The 16794-nt window shown below is 34.8% G+C and overlaps 2 protein-coding genes across 3 annotated transcripts in view; one reads left to right on the top strand and one right to left on the bottom strand.

Annotated features, from left to right (window-relative positions):
• PSMD1 (proteasome 26S subunit, non-ATPase 1) overlaps positions 1–16794 on the top strand; it is a 94072-nt gene that overhangs the window by 33321 nt on the left and 43957 nt on the right. The gene's annotated exons all lie outside the window — the stretch shown is intronic.
• Positions 101–16106, bottom strand: HTR2B (5-hydroxytryptamine receptor 2B). 2 transcript variants are annotated; one of them, XM_019445610.2, is made up of 4 exons: positions 15650–16104; positions 14072–14683; positions 5352–5552; positions 105–1289 (listed from the first exon to the last, which is right to left on the bottom strand). In XM_019445610.2, exons 2-4 carry the CDS (start codon positions 14487–14489, stop codon positions 397–399), a joined length of 1512 nt encoding a protein of 503 aa, XP_019301155.1. In that variant the 5' UTR covers positions 14490–14683; positions 15650–16104; the 3' UTR covers positions 105–396. The 2 variants fall into 2 exon arrangements, with proteins under 2 accessions (XP_053759795.1, XP_019301155.1); XM_053903820.1 differs by lacking the exon at positions 5352–5552 and having other exon boundaries at positions 101–1289; positions 15650–16106.

Here is a 16794-nt window from a genome sequence, read left to right as displayed (position 1 = left end):
TTGTTCTGTTATGCCTTATATTTTTAAGGCTTTGAGGGGGTTAATGTGTTTTGTCATTTAATAAAATGACACTCTTAGCACAGCTTTGCATACAATTAGGAACTAAACGAATTCTTACAGTGACATTATTTATTTTTAAGCTTAAAATTATTTATTTAATTTTATTTCATTTGAATGCCATTAACATTTAGCCAGAGTGCTAGGTCATTTTCATTTGCAGCTGTACAAAATGATTTTTTTTCATGGAGTAGTTTTGTCCAAATAAAGAAAATTACATAATCTCGATAAAGAGATGATTTGATACATGGCATAAAGTTCCTCTTTATACGATTCTTGGCACATTTATATCTGCTTCATCACCATACTCGTTATATTAGATGAAAACTGACATTCCTTCTATACGTAACTGACTTGCTCTTCAGTTTTGTCACCTTCATTTTCTGTGAGGAGAAGTGTATCTAGTAGAATGATTGATGAAGACTGAATAGTTGAACTGCAGAGCCTCATTGGGCTTTGGTACATGGCAGGATTAATCCCTTTTCGCATTCCATGTTTCATGAAAAACTTAGAGTTCTCTGCCATCGGGTTTCGAAAGTAGATATTGCTGGAGCATTTTCTGACAGTTTTTACTGATTTTGTGGCCTGGTAATTGCAGGTGATGTATCGGCCAAATGCATTCCGAAATGTCTTGTTGAAGAGGGTGTAGACCAAAGGATTCACCCCTGAGGAAACATAGCCTATCCACACAAATATCTCCAGGAGCATTTGGAGAGTAGTCTCGTTGCAGGAATCACATAAAACGAAAGTTATATTTGTAATAAAAAAGGGGCACCACATAAGCAAAAAGAGAAAAAAAACAATCCCTAGAACTTTGGAGGCTCTCTGTTCATTGGAAATGGTCTGCACTGACTTTTTTCCAACTGTGGACATTCTTCGCATAAGCAGATCATTCTTTGAGTTGGGCAGAGTTTTGTCCTTGTGAGTACCATCCAGCATTGCCACCTTTTCAGGTGATGAGCAAGGTGTTTCATCCCTTTGGAAAACTGTAGACACAGTCAGCCATGTTAGGCGTTGAGGTGGCTTGTTTTTGACCAAGTAAGCTTTCTTCTGTAAAGCGTGGATAGTGAGAAAGTAGGTGACAATCATGATTGCCAGAGGTGTAAAGAAGGAAGCCAGTGAGCCAAAGAGCATGAAGTTGCCAAAACGGTCCTTTGTTAGCACACAGGTGATGTTACTTGGGTTATTCACATCAGTTTCTATGCCTTTAATAGGGACTGGAATGGCAATGCCTAAGGAAGAAGAAACGAGATAAATCTAGTTAATTTTAGGACGTTCAACTCTTAGGTTATGTCCTTTTAGACTTTATCTTAGTGACTTAATGTGGTTAGTGGTTAGTGTATTGTAATTCCTGATACACACAATGCAGAATTTGTCAAAGCACTTAATCCTTGGAAGATTTAACCAAGAGAACCTAAGTAAGCAAACCTGCTGTTTTTAAACAGACATTGATTACTGATTTCGAGTTTATAATTAAAACTTCCCTGGGGTGCCTGGGTGGCTCAGTCGGTTAACCATCTGATTCTTGGTTTTGGCTCAGGTCATGATCTCACAGTTTGTGGGATCGAGCCCTACATTGGGCTCAGTGCTGGCAATGCAGAGGTTGTTTGAGTTTTTCTTTCTCACCCTCTCTCTGCCCCTTCCCCACTCTCACATGTGTGCATACACTGTCTCTCTCTCTTTCAAAATAAATAAACTAAAAAGAAAAAAAAGCTTCCTAAATCTGCAGTATGTCCACGAAATGGCAAAGAATGTGTCCATTTATATCTGTTTATTGATCTATCCCAGGTTAAGGAAAATGAATTCAGAAGAGAATTTGCTTTTATCTTTATATTCGATGTAGTTGACTTAAAGAGACTTCACAGTACGTTCATAGAATATCTTAATTCTGGATAGATACCTATTATCTTTGAGCTACACAGTGTCATCGAACAGACATTTTCATTTTTTGAAATTCATGAATGTCTTCATCTTTTCCTTTGATTTAGGGAAAACTAAAGGTTTCATTGTTTTTTTAAAAACTCTACTTAAAAATTTGAGAGGATGTGGATCATAAAATTTATTTTCAAGTTGAGAGTTCCTCTCATAGATATGAAAGAAATGTATCTTATGCTAATCTTCTAATACTTTAAGTGCCATGAAGTAGGTAATTAAATATGATCTTGCCTAGTGAAGTAGCTTATTAGGAAGACAAGTACACAGGTGTTATCCTCATCCTTTCCCTTTGAAACAGCAGATCCTTAAAAGAAGTCTGAGTTAACTGATCTTTGGAAACCTGTAGAACACTTTTGTTTTATGAATCTGAAAGTACTTCATCATGTACACAGCCTTTTTATGGTTACTGAAGAACCTTTGCCGTAAATATTTTCCTCAAATCTATGGCTGCTTTTACTGTACTGCAGAGTTCAGTAGCGGTGACAGAAACCATATAGAGCCTGCAAGCCCAAAATGTTTACTCTCTTACCCTTTGTAGGAAAAGTCGGCTAACCCCTGCTGTATGTACCCTGTTATTTCTAGGTAATCATTCCACTGTTCTTTCCCCCCTAAACCTTCCCTTTTGAAGTCTATTTAATCTACTTACACCACTCTGTTCCCCATCCGGGTCATCTACCCAGCCCTCAGAACATTTGTCCGTCTTCCTCAATGGATTCAGTGCTTTGCTATTGCCTGTCTGCTGGTCCGTTGCCGTTACCTTCCATGATTTCACCTCACTGATGACCCTTCTAACACCGTCATTTTATGTCTCTTGAACTCAACTCTAATTCTTAAAATTATTTTTAAAATTCTAATTCCAATGTAGTTAAACATACATTGTTATATTACTTTCAGGTGTATCAGCTCTTAGTAGTAATAGTAGTAGTATTTTGGACTCCTGAAGCCATCCATAAGCCCTCTTAAAACTGTCCCATATCAAAAAAAAAAAAAAAAAAAACTGTCCCATATCTAAAGCTATGAACTTTGTTTGCTATTTCCCTTTCTTGTCCTGCTACTCTTCATTATTGTGGAACTTCTCTTTCCTATTATCTTGACCTCTAGTCCATTCTTCCTTCTGTTTTCACACTCCATTAATCCTCTATCAAGGCTCACAATACGTGCCTCAACCAACTGGTGGTCAGTAAGTTACATTTTCACTAGTACTTGTTTTTTTTTTTTTTTAATGTTTATTTATTTTAGAGGGAGAGAGAGAGAGTGGGGGAGGAGCAGAGAGAAAGGGAGACAGGATCAGAAGGGGACTCTGCACTGACAGCAGCAGAGTCATCAGGTGTGGGACTCAAACTCACGAACCGAACTGTGAGACTGTGACCTGAGCCGAAGTCAGACACTCAACCAACTGAGCCACCCAGACACCCCTTCACTGGTACTTATACCCTTTTCCCCTTATTCTTTCATACCTTAGCTTATATGCCAGGTCTTACCTAGGATAACTGAACTCTTTTCAAAGAGAATTTGCAGAATTTAACCTAAACTAACCTTTACTATCCTCTGCTTTTTCTTTTACAAGGTTACTTAATTGTATGGTTCTACAAAACAGTGTGATGAAATGAACAGAGCATTGATCTTGGCCTTGGTGCTGAAAAGCTGAAAGCAGTCTTTAAGCCAACGATTTAAAACTTCTAGGTTTCTTTTCTCATCTGTAAAAGGAAAAAGTGGACTTATAAGATCCCTTCTGAAGCTATAAATCTGGAGTCTTCTTTTTATTCTTTCCCCTCTGCATACTTAACACTTTGTATTAGTCTAATTTATTATCTACCTTCCTTGAATATAAAGGCTCTTTTTTATTTATCTTTCTTTGTATTCTTGGTACCTAGCATGTCATAGGTACTCAAAGATTTGATCTGTTTATGGAGTCATATGATCCAGCCTTGAGGTATCACTTCTAACAATAGGCTATTTATTGGCTTGATCATATTTCATGGTTTCAAATGTTTTAACTCTTCTTAAAGATCATTTCTCCTGTTTTCTCCCTGCCTTTGTCCCATTTCCCCACCCTACCCCAACACACATACCTCACACTGTCTTCCCTTTAGTCTCCCTCATTCCAGTGAGCTTACCAGAAAGATGTGGGTCTTTTGCCATGAGCTACTATAGTTGTCCTTCTTTGCACTTTAAATTTTGGTAACTGTTACCCATTATCTCCCATGCCCTTTCTCTAACTTCTTTTTGGGGGGCCTCTTCTGTTCTGTCAATCAGCATCTGTTCCTAAAACTATCCTCTCACCACTTGCATATCTGTCCATTCTGAATAGACTTTTCCTTGACCCTAACTTTCTTCCCAAGCCAGAATAGTAACACTCCTTACTTTTACCTCCAAACTATTCAGAAGAGGTTTGGCCCTGGTATCATCATTTCAGGAATATAAAGGTCATTTTCATTGTCTTGCTTTCTTGCCTTTTTTTTTTTTTTTAACCAAGTGTCCTTATTATGATTAGAGAGAGAGAGACCATCTTTTTCTTGTTTTCCTTTTAGCATTCCAGATCTCTCTTGATTTTATTCCTCTTTAAATTCTTTTTTTGCTGGGAAGAAATGAATCCACTTGTCAGACTATTAATGTAATGATCATAGTAACTGTTGTGAATCTGTTTGTTTTTCTGATGTTAACTTATAAACGGTTTGAGTTTTTTATGCTATACTTGATGCTAAGATAGTTTATTTTAGTAGCTATCTTTGAGCATTAAAGATGAGCACAACGGCATCAAACAGTTTAGAAGAAATATCTCCTTCTGTAAATCATTTGTGAATATCACTTGCATCTCTCTTAAAATCTCTGATTAAACACATATCCAAAACACACAGACATTTACTGACTTTAGTCTATACACATACTGGCTTCCAAGATGAATTTATGATCTTTAATATCCGCATATAAAACATTTGGATTTTTTTTCTCTTTTCCTGTTTATCTTCTTAAATGTGATGATACATTTTTTTCTTGTCACTTGCGATTTTGCCTGCTGCCTAGACCTTAATGATGTGTTTGACAAAAGTGAAAACTGTTTTCAGACTTAGTCTTCCTGCATGTCAAAATTAAAGCAGGAAGATATCTCAGTAAACATTGTGAAGACGGTTCCTTCAGAGCACATGAACTTTTCTCCGTTTTCACACGTATTGCTGATAGTGTGGGTTAGTAGCTGTATGATGACATGGCATAAGGAGCTTGTGTTGGTATATTAGTAGTCTGCCTTGACCTCTTTTGTTGGGTTTCACAGCCTACCAGGTCTGGTATATTTCCTAGCCAAATGGAACCAAGGACTGTTTATTTACACCACCCCACACACCCTGACATTCCCCACATACCTATTGAAATTAACCATACCACTGTAATCTTGATGAATGCTGTAGCTCGTGAGTTATATTGATTGGCCTGGATTGGCTTTTTGATGGCTATATAACGATCCACTGAAATGGCACAGAGATGCATGATGGATGCAGTAGAAAAAAGAACATCAAGAAATAACCAGGCAGGGCAGAGAACAAGTGGGAGGGGCCACACAGCCTCTGAAAAACAAAACAAAAACATATTCTCCTACAAAATGGCAATCTTCAATCTGTAGTTTCTTTTTAAAGTGATAATAGATTTTTAAACTTTTTATGTTATTCATCTGAAATTTTATGGTTTATCCTCCACAAGATGTTTAAGACAATGGAGTCAATAATATTAAGTATATTTCTGCAAATGACCCCTTTTAAATACATTTTCTATTTCATATAATAATTACAACACTCTTTCAAAATCTGCAGTTTAATATTTTTAACATACCATTGCTCTTTTGTCTATTCCTTTTGTGATCTTTTAAAAATTTCCAGTGTTGGGGCGCCTGCGTGGCTCATTCAGTTGAGCATTCCACTTTTGATTTCAGCTTAGGTCATGATCTCAGGGTTGTGGGATCAAGCCCCGTGTTGGGCTCTAAAATGAGCATGAAGACCACTTAAGATTCTGTCTCAGGCGCCTGGGTGGCTCAGTTGGTTAAGCGTTTGACTTCGACTCAAGTCATCATCTCATGGTTCATGACTTTGAGCCCTGTGTCAGGCTCTGTGCTGACCGCTTAGAGCCTGGAGACTGCTTTGGATGCTGTGTCTCCATCTCTCTCCACCCCTCCCCACTTGTGTGTGTACACGCACATTCTCTCTCAAAAGCAATAAACATTAAAAAAAAATTTTTTTTAATTCTGTCTCTCCCTCTCTCTAATAAAAAATTTTAAAAAAAATTTTTTAAGTGAATGGGAGTCTCAGTGTGGCCTGGGATTTGGGCTCAGTTCTAGCAATAACTAGCAGTATGATCTTTGTTTATACCAAACTCTCATTTGGTGAAATAATTAAGTGGAATGATTTGAGTTTTTTTTTTTGAAAGAAGTACTTCTTTAATAAAGTTTGCAAAAAGAATGGCTTCAGATAAGTTTGAAGAAAAGTAGATTGTTATCCTTCTGTATTCCTTCATTCACTCCAGGCACTGGAGACTATGGTTTAAAAAGTCTCAAGTATTAGACATAGTACTTAATTTATGTAACAAACTCTTATAAAAAAGCATTTACTCAATATTTCATATAGTCTTGAGCACTTAAGAAATACTTTGAAAATTTTCAGGGTTTGGATATGATAACTATATTCTACATAGCTTTCCAATAAATTCACTTAGACAAGTATCCATACATATGTGGGTTTGACACATAATATATTATACACACACCCAGTATATATATATTTACAGTTCTAAAACACCTAAAATTTATTTTAGGGTTTGCCCTAGAATATTTCAGTTAGAATCCACTTTACTAAAACACACACACTCACAGATTTTAGAACTTGCTATAAAAAGCAAATTACTTCTGTTTGAAACAAATGTCATATATATGAGAATATCTAAATCTTTTTACAGTTTAACTGTTGTATGTGCACAGACAATATAAATTACTTTTGTTGGTTTTTCCACAATGATCTGACTTTGACAGGTATAAAATGATTAGGATAATTGAAGGAGGACCAAGATAACCATTTTAGGATTTCAGAGCACCAAGAAGAAACTTGTCAGTTGTGATCTGTTTAAATTCAGGAATCCTGAGGGTGGAGAGAGGTTAGTATCCCAGAACAACAACAAAAAAGACTATAGTGTAGGAAAAGAGTGTTGAAATAGACTTAAATATTTTTCAAAAGTATGCGAATTAATGTTTGAGAAGGCTCTGAGAAAGATTGTGTCTTGGGTCTTAAAAGATGCACCTACATTTGTTTGCTGATATACGTTAGGTGCTCAGAATGCCTCATATGAAAAAATTTATGGAAGACCTCTCAAAATTAATCAAGTATGGTAGAGAAATCTGTCTTTAAAAGAATCTAATAGTATTTTTAAAGAATCTATAGTATTTAGATTTTCTGTTAAGTAGAAAAGGACTTTGGACAGTGAAAGACAGCAATGGACCTGAGCTTGAGTAAACTAAGAGTCTAAGTGAGTGAAAATAATGACATATGATTAAGAGAGTTTTGCAGTGGAAATGACTTGAAATGAGGCTACATTCTGTAGTAAAGTTCTACATTTAGGACTGAGTAGTAGAAAAATACTCAAGTCTAGAGCTACAACAAGAGATACTGATTATAGTTTTAAATGTGCCTATATAGCTTTTCTAATTATGGGTTCGTTGTCTTTAAATTAAGATCTGGAAAATTCTAGTCATAAATCTAGTAGCTGTGATAGGAAGCCACAATAGAACTCTCATGTAAAAAGGACAGATCTTTGGAAAATAGACCATTTGACCTACATATTCCTAGTTGTGAGCTAAAGCTCTTTAGTGCTCATTTAATTAAGCCTGTGAAGCCTTGTTAAGCTCACTTTCCAATAGAATGAATTTATTTTATAAACTCCAATTTTGGAACACAAAGTGGGTATTAAAATTAATGCAGATCACTAGAATTTTATTATTTCAGTCAGTACTTATTGCTAACAGTAGTACTGAGGCGTAATAGAAAAAGTATTGCTAAGTACTGAGGCGTGATAGAAAAAGAGACTGTAATAGGTTTAGGATTAAGAGAGATGGATCTCTATGATTAACCTCTATAATTGCAAGTTTCATGAAATACTAGTCAGTAGACTTTTGATGAAATGAATATAAAAGTAACATGACTGCATTTAATTAACAGATATCTTTTATATGTTTGTCTAATTGCTTAAGTAGGTTCAGGTAATGCAAGAATTTATACAAATTAAAAGCAGTTCTAGACATTCTCAAGTTATTCTCAAATTGTCTTTTCAGGTAGCATTAATTTGATAGGCTCAAGGTCAGAAAAGTTTCTTACTAGAGTAACTAGGGGCACCTGGGTGGCTCAGTCGGTTAAGTGTCGGACTTAAGTTCAGGGCATGATCTCGCAGTCCGGGAGTTTGAGCCCCGCATTGGGCTCTGTGCTGACAGCTCAGAGCCTGGAGCCTGCTTTGGATTCTGTGTCTGTCTCTCTCTCTCTCTCTCTCTCTCTCTCTCTCCCTCTCCCTCCCTCCCCCGCTCACACTGTCTCTCAAAAATGAATGAATGTTTAAAAAAATTTTTTTAATAAATAAAAAAATTAAAAAATATTGGGTTCTGGCTGTCCCTAGAGAAAATTCTGTGGCTGTCTTTTTTTTTTTTAAGCTTTTATTTGTATTTATTTTGAGAGAGAGAATCCCAAGTGGGCTCTGCACTGTGAGTGCAGAGCCTGTCACAGGGCTCGATCTCACAAACCTCAAAATCATGACCTGAGCCGAAATCAAGAGTCAGATGCTTAACTGACTGAGCCTCCTAGGTACCCCAATGGCTGTCTTGTTAGATAGTTATTTAAGATGTAAATGTTGGCTGTTTGCCAAATATGACTGTTTAGGTTGGTATGATTTCTCATTTCATTTGAGAAAGCAATGTAGAAGAGGTTAAGAGTATGAATTCTGGAGTCATTCTCCCAGATTCAAATTATGTCTCTTCCATTTATTTATTCCTATGTCCTCTCTTGTAAAGTAGGGATATGGTGATGATGCCCATTTTATAGGTTTGCTTTGAAGATTAAATGCTGTACTACATGTAAAGTGTTTAGAAAATGTCTGGCATAGAGAAAGCACTCAATAAACGTTAGTTCTTATTACTATTATTATCTGACAAAAACTAGCCAAGTAGCCTAGCCATTAAAACACTGCTACTTAGAAATGTAAGTCATATCATTGCTATAAAATCAGTATGTTTGTCTTCCTGACTGCTGTAGCAAGAGTGCATGTATCCAGGGGCACCTGGTGATGCAGTAGGTTGAGCAGCCAAAACTCTTGATTTTGGCTCAGATCATGATCCCAGGTTTGTGGGATTGAGCCCCCTGCATCAGGCTCCATGCTGAGCATGGAGTCTGCTTGGGATTCATTCATTCATTCTCTCTCTGTCTGTCTCGCTTTCTCTCTCTCACTCTCCCTCTGCCCTTCTCCCTTGTTTCCACGTGCTCTCTCTCTCAAAGAAAAAAATTTTGTTTCCAAAGGGGGGGAAAAATGAGTGCATGTATCCAATTGAATTTAAATCTGTACTCTTTAAAAAGCATGGGAACATGTTTAACTGTTTAAATTTGTCATGAAAGTATGCCTTTTTAACTCTGTCTATATGTGTGTGTCTAACTATAAATAGCAAACATAAATAACTTACGTTCATTGCCATGCTTGGCTATTTATGTGTATTTATTTGTTTGTTTATTTTGCTTTCTTTTTAACTGGTATAAAAACCTAAATTTTTTAGCCAGAAACTCCATTTCTTGATGAGATAGACTCATTTTATCTGAACCTTGCTTAATCTTTGGGCAAGTTTTTAGTTTGGAAAGCTGAATTATTAGTTTAGAAAGTAATTAAAATTAATATGTAAGTCTGGGATATAAGATATTTGCCTTTTGAGTATTTTAAAAGACTTTTTTTTAATGCTTTTTTATTTATTTTGAGAGAGAGAGAGAGAATGAATTGGGGAGGGGCAAAGAGGAAGAGAAAGAGAATCCTAAGCAGGTTCCACACTGTCAGCATAGAGCCAGACATGGGGCTTGAACTCACAATCCATGAGATGCTGACCTGAGCCAAAATCAAGAGTCTGACGCTTAACTGAGTGAGCCATCCAGATGCCCCTAAAAGACTCTTTTTAAAGCTATCCCAAGAGAGCTGTGCCTATAGAGATTACCGAGGTAAACAGTGTTAGAGCAGGACAAGGCCTAATAATCCGAAAAGGCATAGTTCTCAAAGTAGCCATTTTTTTAAATCTCAGAAATTCTTATGTTTGTATCTTTATCTTCCAGAAAAGAGAGACATAGATCAGTGCTTCAGTCTTTATTATGAAGCTTCTGTTTTGTTTTTGTTGTCATTTTCCTATTACATTAGAGCATATAAAATATTCTGGGATTAGATGTCTAATATGATAGTGTTTTAAATGTTTCAAGTGATTTAATACTTAGGAAAATTTTTTTCTTGGTTTTTACGTTTCCACTTTTCCAAAAAGAAGTGCCTTTAATTGCTTTGCTCCCTCATTTAAGAATTAGAGCAACATTTCACTGCGTAAGTGAATAACTGATGTTTTTTTCTTTTACTGCTGTACATCTGCTTCATCTCTGGTCAGACTTACACCTAAACTAAATCACATATTTAAGTATATAAACTCTTCTCATACTCCACTTGCCAATTATTTGTGCCTATAATGTGTCCCTATTTGACCATTTAACAAGATATCTGCAATGTCAGTTTTAGCATATCCGTTTTCCAGACGAGGTGATTGAACTGATGTGAGTGAGTTTCCTAAGCCAACACAGGAGAACCAGGATTCAGAGCCTGGGTTGTCTTGCTTTAAACCTCTGTAACCTCTGTCTTTCAGCCATTTTATTTTATACACCCTCTTCCAGCTGTATGACAGATACTGTTCCAGCTATAATCGTGAGGCATGAGTTAAAACTTAAGTTATAAATAAACTAGTAATGATCAATGAATGACCAAACACTGTTATTTTCTCCTTTACATTTTTAATCATTTATTTAAGGAGAGAAGGGAAAGTCCAGAGAATTTCTTAAACTGTGAGTGAACATTCTGTCTTTTTTGTATTAGCACATGATGTTCTGTTTTCCTTTGCATCCTATTCAAGTATTTCTAAAGTAGGCATTTCCAAGCCTTCTGTCGTAAGCTACTAACTTGTGATTGTGCATTTTTGGAATTACATGCAGGACAGTAAAAACTAGAACTATAAAGCAAAGTTAGCGCTCCCAGAGCATTGACATAGGTATCACAATTCATTTGAGAGACCATGTTGGGCCAGTCATAATCTTGGTAAAATAGAAATTCTATAAAAAAAAAAATTCGGACAGTTTATGATCAAATAGTATATAAATCATTGGTTGAATAAAATACTCTGTACCATAAGAACCAGTTTTAAAATGTGTAACTTCTCTCCTTTTTTTAAACTTAATTTTATTAGAACATTAGTTAATGTAAAGTTTCTTATGATAATTTCATTTAATTTCCCTGAGATGACTAAAATCACTCATACCACTCAGTAGTAGTTAATTTTTTTATGTTTACAGAATTGGGGACACTGTACCGACTTCAGAAGTTTGGAAGATTATTCCTGTAATGAGAGAAAAATACACAAAATCTGTTCCTGTCTTTTAGATTTATTAGAAATTCTTATAAATGCATTAATTTAGAAAGTCTTTGTTAACATGTGAACGCCTATCAAAAAATCTTAGTATTTGAAGTCAGGTCCCAATTTATAGTATGTGCAGTTCCCAATTTATGAATGTATCCTTTTGAAGCTTTTTAGAAGGCAGAGCATGTATTTTCTCATATACTTTCTCATAGAAAAAGAACAGCGTTAAAAAAAAAAAAAGAACAGTATTTTCAATAATGAATTTAATGCAATAATTTTTTAAATAGAAGTTAAATTCCCAGGTTAGTTTATTTTTTAAAAATCAAATCCCCCTATAGAGCTTAATTACTGTTAGTAAAAGTGTTTGGGACTATGAAAGATTTTATTTTGTAATTAAAAATTAACAACATTTGAAAGAATGAAGTGTAGTTAAAACATTATTAGGACAAAAATAGGAAGACATTCCATATATTTTATGTTAAAATATGTTGGGTTTTCTGCTAACATTTATTGGCAAGAATATGTTGGGCCCAAAAAATGTAAATATAAACTTAGTTGTCAGCTGCACATACCTACTATTTTCCTATGGAATACATGGAATTATCTCTCATCTGTTTTTGTGTTTTGTCAGGTCACTTTAATACTATGGAACTTTGCTTTTTAAGATTCCTTACTATTTAGCTGATAACTTGAATATCTACCACAGTATTTTTTTGTATGTGGTAGATTTTTGATATTTTTGGACTCGTGGACTTTAAAGTTAAAATTTAGTTCTGTGTAACTCATTCTATCTCATTTGTTCAATATAACATCAATTAAATTTTATGGTAGTATAAGATGAGCATTGTAACATTTGCTGTATGCCTATTTAAAGAGTGATTTTACTGTGAAGTTACTATTGTGTGTGCAGAGAAAAGAGCTTGAATCAAATCTCTGTACAGTCTTTACCAAATATACATAAATGGTTCTATATAATCCTCATTTTATTTCTTTTAAACTTTATTCAGGATTAAGATCCTTTAGGTTCTCCTTTCGAGTATGATTTCTTAATTCTTTTCCATGGTTACATGTAGCACTAAATTTTCAGAAGGTTACAGATTTACAGAAGAGAAGGGGAAAGATAGACATTATTAATGATTAGAGAGTCAATTAAAGCAGTGGAAACTTAATTACTGCGTGTCCTGCTACAGAATTTAAAGCCTGGATAAATGTTGATTTAGAATGAGAAGTTTTAGCCTGTCACCATCTGATATTTGGGGGATCAAACACTTAATTTTAGATATCTCTATAATTACTTAAAAATGTAACATTTAACCTAAATATAATAGTTTAAATTGGAGTTTTTCTTCTCCTTCTAATATGTATTCTAGTTAAATAAACTTTACTTTTCTAACCTGAAGTATTTTTATACTCACTATATAAACATAATTTCAAGAAGCCCTATCTGCTGCAAATAATCATTTTTCTTATGCAGTTAATGGATGGAATATCAATTTATGCCAGGCAATGAATACGTTAAATATCCTTTTAATTCTGATTCTTAGAAGCCCTCAGAATTTATTAGAATTATTTGAATTTACCCACATTCTATTAACTAGAGAGGATATGCATAAATCAAAACTAGTTCATTATAATATCATTATCTTTTTATTATAACAAACTAATACTTTAATATTGAACTACATTTTATTGTAATACTCAGGTTTTGATCACTTATTGTAATAACTTATGTTTAATAATTTTTGATGTTATTTTAAATAACAATTTAAAGTCCGATTTTTCTTACATGTATCAAGGACCTGGATGGTCAGAAATCATAAAAATTAAACAGATGAATCATCTTTTAGAACACTGTGAGCCAGACCATTTCCTTTAGCAACTAAACATAGTATTTTCTTAACATGACACTGGTGTAAGAATTATATTTAAGTCTAAAGTACACAAATGACAAATATAACAAGAATTTTAAAACAATTCCAGTTTTAAATTTGGGTTTGGTGATTCAAATTGGAATTTAGTTACTCAAAGATTTTATCATTAATAAGTAACTCAGCACATAACTGTCACAGAAGTGTCCTAGCTATTACTTTGTCAAGGGAAAAATGTATTAATAATGGGGAAGTTAAAGTATAGGTCTGTTCTTCACTATAATTTTTAGGTGATGAATGCGGAATCTATGAATATTGCTAACTTGGATGATTTTTTAAATGATGGCTAGGAAGGAGTAGAATTTCTAAGAAATTATTTTTTGCTCTTTAAAATTGATTATCAGCCATAGGAAATGATGGGAATAAGAGTCTGTTTACTCACTGTATCTTTAAATAGTCTAAGTTCACCTTTAAAGACTAAATGAGTATCCATTTTTCTAACAGTATATCACAGTTCTGTGGTTTGATGTCAGGAACAAAGTGAAATACTTACCAAACATTATTGTCAAGAGGGCAATCGGCATCACAAACAATCCAACCAGCAAATCAGCCACTGCTAAGGACATTAGAAAATAATTGGTAGCGTATTGCAGCTTTTTCTCCAGTGAAACCGCCAGAATAACCAGGATGTTCCCACCAATCGTGGGTATTATCACCATGAGTATCAGAAGAGCAGCCCAGCGCGGTTTATTTCCCTGTTGCTCACCAATCTGTTTCATTTCTTCTGGTATTGATTCTGTCTGTAATCCAGACCAATTAGCAAAGATTAAGTGATCAAATGAGCTCCGCAAAATGTGCTCAGGAATTGTGCTTTGTTCTGATATTCTATAAGAGAAGGCCATTTGCTGTTTTTGTGTGATTTGATCCAATTCCGGACAATGGTCAGCATGGTCAGTAGCTAAGCTGGTCATCTGCTTTTTAAAGGCATTGTACCCAGGCCACAGAAACACTCAAAAGCCAAAGTTGACTCCTTCCTTTAAAAAATATTTTCAGGTTCTCTAAAATGAGAGCATACATCATCTGTCCATTTCTGTAGGTAAGGCCCAAGTGTTTAGTCTTCAGCAGAGGCTCCACTTTCGTAAGGCTTAGTGAAAGAAACTGATAGCTGTGAAAGAAAGACCGTTGATTAGTTTCTCTTGCTCTCTTTTTTTTTTTTTTTTTTTTTTTTTTTTTTGCTGTAGTGGTAGACTCCTGTTTGAATTTGAATGCCAGTGAGTTCCGAGAGTTTCTCCCTAGATGTATAAAATATGTGAATTGCATTATATTATTTCTTTATTTTAAAAAAATAGTTAAACACTTGAGCTTAGTAGCCCTTCCCATCTGAGTAAGTCTCTTGTGCACTTGTGGCAATGCAACTTAGTTCCATAGTCATATTCCTGATATGCCTCAGGTTATGAAACAGGAGATACATTAATTTTTTCAGTAGTCATAAAAAAAGGCTAGCTGTTTCCGATCCTTGAATGTCTTTTTACCTTTACTCTAGAATATGTACATAAGACTAGAAACATCGAAGCACTAAATAGTTCTGAATAGACCTTTTTGGTACACACTCACCTAGAAATACTTCAAGCCCATGTAAGGTCCAAATAAATCATTTACCAGCTAGGAATCCTTATTTGTAGTTGGGTTTATCTGATCAAGTTTATCTTAATACTGATGTAAATAACATTTTTATGAAACATTTTATAAGTCCTTTAGAGAGAAGGAAAAAAATAATTACTAGAATCCAAATAATTGTTTTTAGTAACTTCATCTTTCAAAGAAAGCCTGTTTCTGCAACAACAAATATTCTCCAAATTTATCACTTTACGCCAAATTTCAAACAGTTCTTTCTTTTGGTTTTAAGTAATCGTTTTCTCCCTTAACCTCTGCAGTTTCCTTGGGAAGGAGGGTAAGCTAAGAGGAAGATTAAACCATTTATTCATAAAATCTGTAAATCCCCTATTAAATATCTCCTTTAACATCAGTAAATTTTCATTTAGGCTTTTAAATCACTGAATAGAAATGAAAGATAGCAGTTTTTTTTGAAGAAAGAAAAAAAAACCTTTTAGATTATTTGTTAAATACTTACCTCGTATTGTCAATCTCCCAAGCATGTTATCTTATCTGCTCGGTAGACCTGTTTGCTGCTGTGACTGAAGTTCTCCCGTGGACTTATTCAGAGCCTCCAGCACTGGCACTTGAAAGCAATGAAACAAATGTGTTGTATAGCTGCAAGCCTGCCAAGAAGGTTATTTCCTCTTTGATATATTCATTTTTAGAGAGTAGCAGCATTCATTATAATTCATAAAACTACCAGTTAAGTATGTTGAACCAGTTCATGACCCTATTCATGTTGTGTTTGTAAGAGCTTTCTTTGATATTTGGGGGAATGAAATAAGTCTCTGTCATTCTAGTTTAAGATAGTTTTGTTTCAGATTAATACTGAGCTGTTTTTCCCATTTGAGAAAAAAAAAGTCTAGAAATTCTGGAGCTTGCATTCTGTGAAGATTCTGCCCTGTGAGCCTTACAGTAATTTCCAGAGTTCTAGTTTCAAAACATGATTCTTATCCAGCTTTTATGTGTTTGCTGTGGAACACAATTAATTCTCTCTGGTTGCAACCTTATATAGAAGAGTGCAGAAAGGTCTACATTCTACTTGTATACATAGGTTTTAGCAGAAACTTTCATTGCTCATTTTTCAAGCAGATGTCCTCTGGATTGGGGAGTCGGTTCTTCGGCAGTTTTTTTTTTTCCTCCACAGATATATTGGGGAAAGCATACAGAATGTAATGAAAATATATTTCTGCCTTATTTTAGAAAATTGATATAAAAATTTTAACAGCTATGCAAAGTTTTTCTAAACTGTAAGACTAGCTTATTAGCATTAGAACTTCTAGCATTCTCAAAATTTCCTTTTAAAAGATCATCATAGATCCCTCATTTTAATTTTTTTTTGACATTTATTTATTTTTGGAAGACAGAGACAGAGCACTAGTGGGGGAGGGGCAGAGATAGGGAGACAGAATCCGAAGCAGACTCCAGGCTCTGAGTTGTCAGCACAGAGCCCAATGTGGGGCTCGACTTATGAACCACAAGATAATGACCTGAGTTGAAGTCGGACACTTTACCAATTGAGCCACCCAGGTGCCCCATAGATCCTCATTTTTAAAGTGCTTAATTACTTCCAGGTCAGCCATAGCATTTGTGCCCTTTTTCTGTTTCAAATTTATGTTC

Source organism: Panthera pardus, unplaced genomic scaffold (genome assembly GCF_024362965.1).
Source record: "Panthera pardus isolate Hobbes unplaced genomic scaffold, ASM2436296v1 HiC_scaffold_10, whole genome shotgun sequence".
NCBI classification, from domain to species: Eukaryota; Metazoa; Chordata; class Mammalia; order Carnivora; family Felidae; genus Panthera; species Panthera pardus.
Note: the sequence above shows the minus strand (reverse complement) of the source record. Positions and strands in the feature narration are given on the sequence as shown.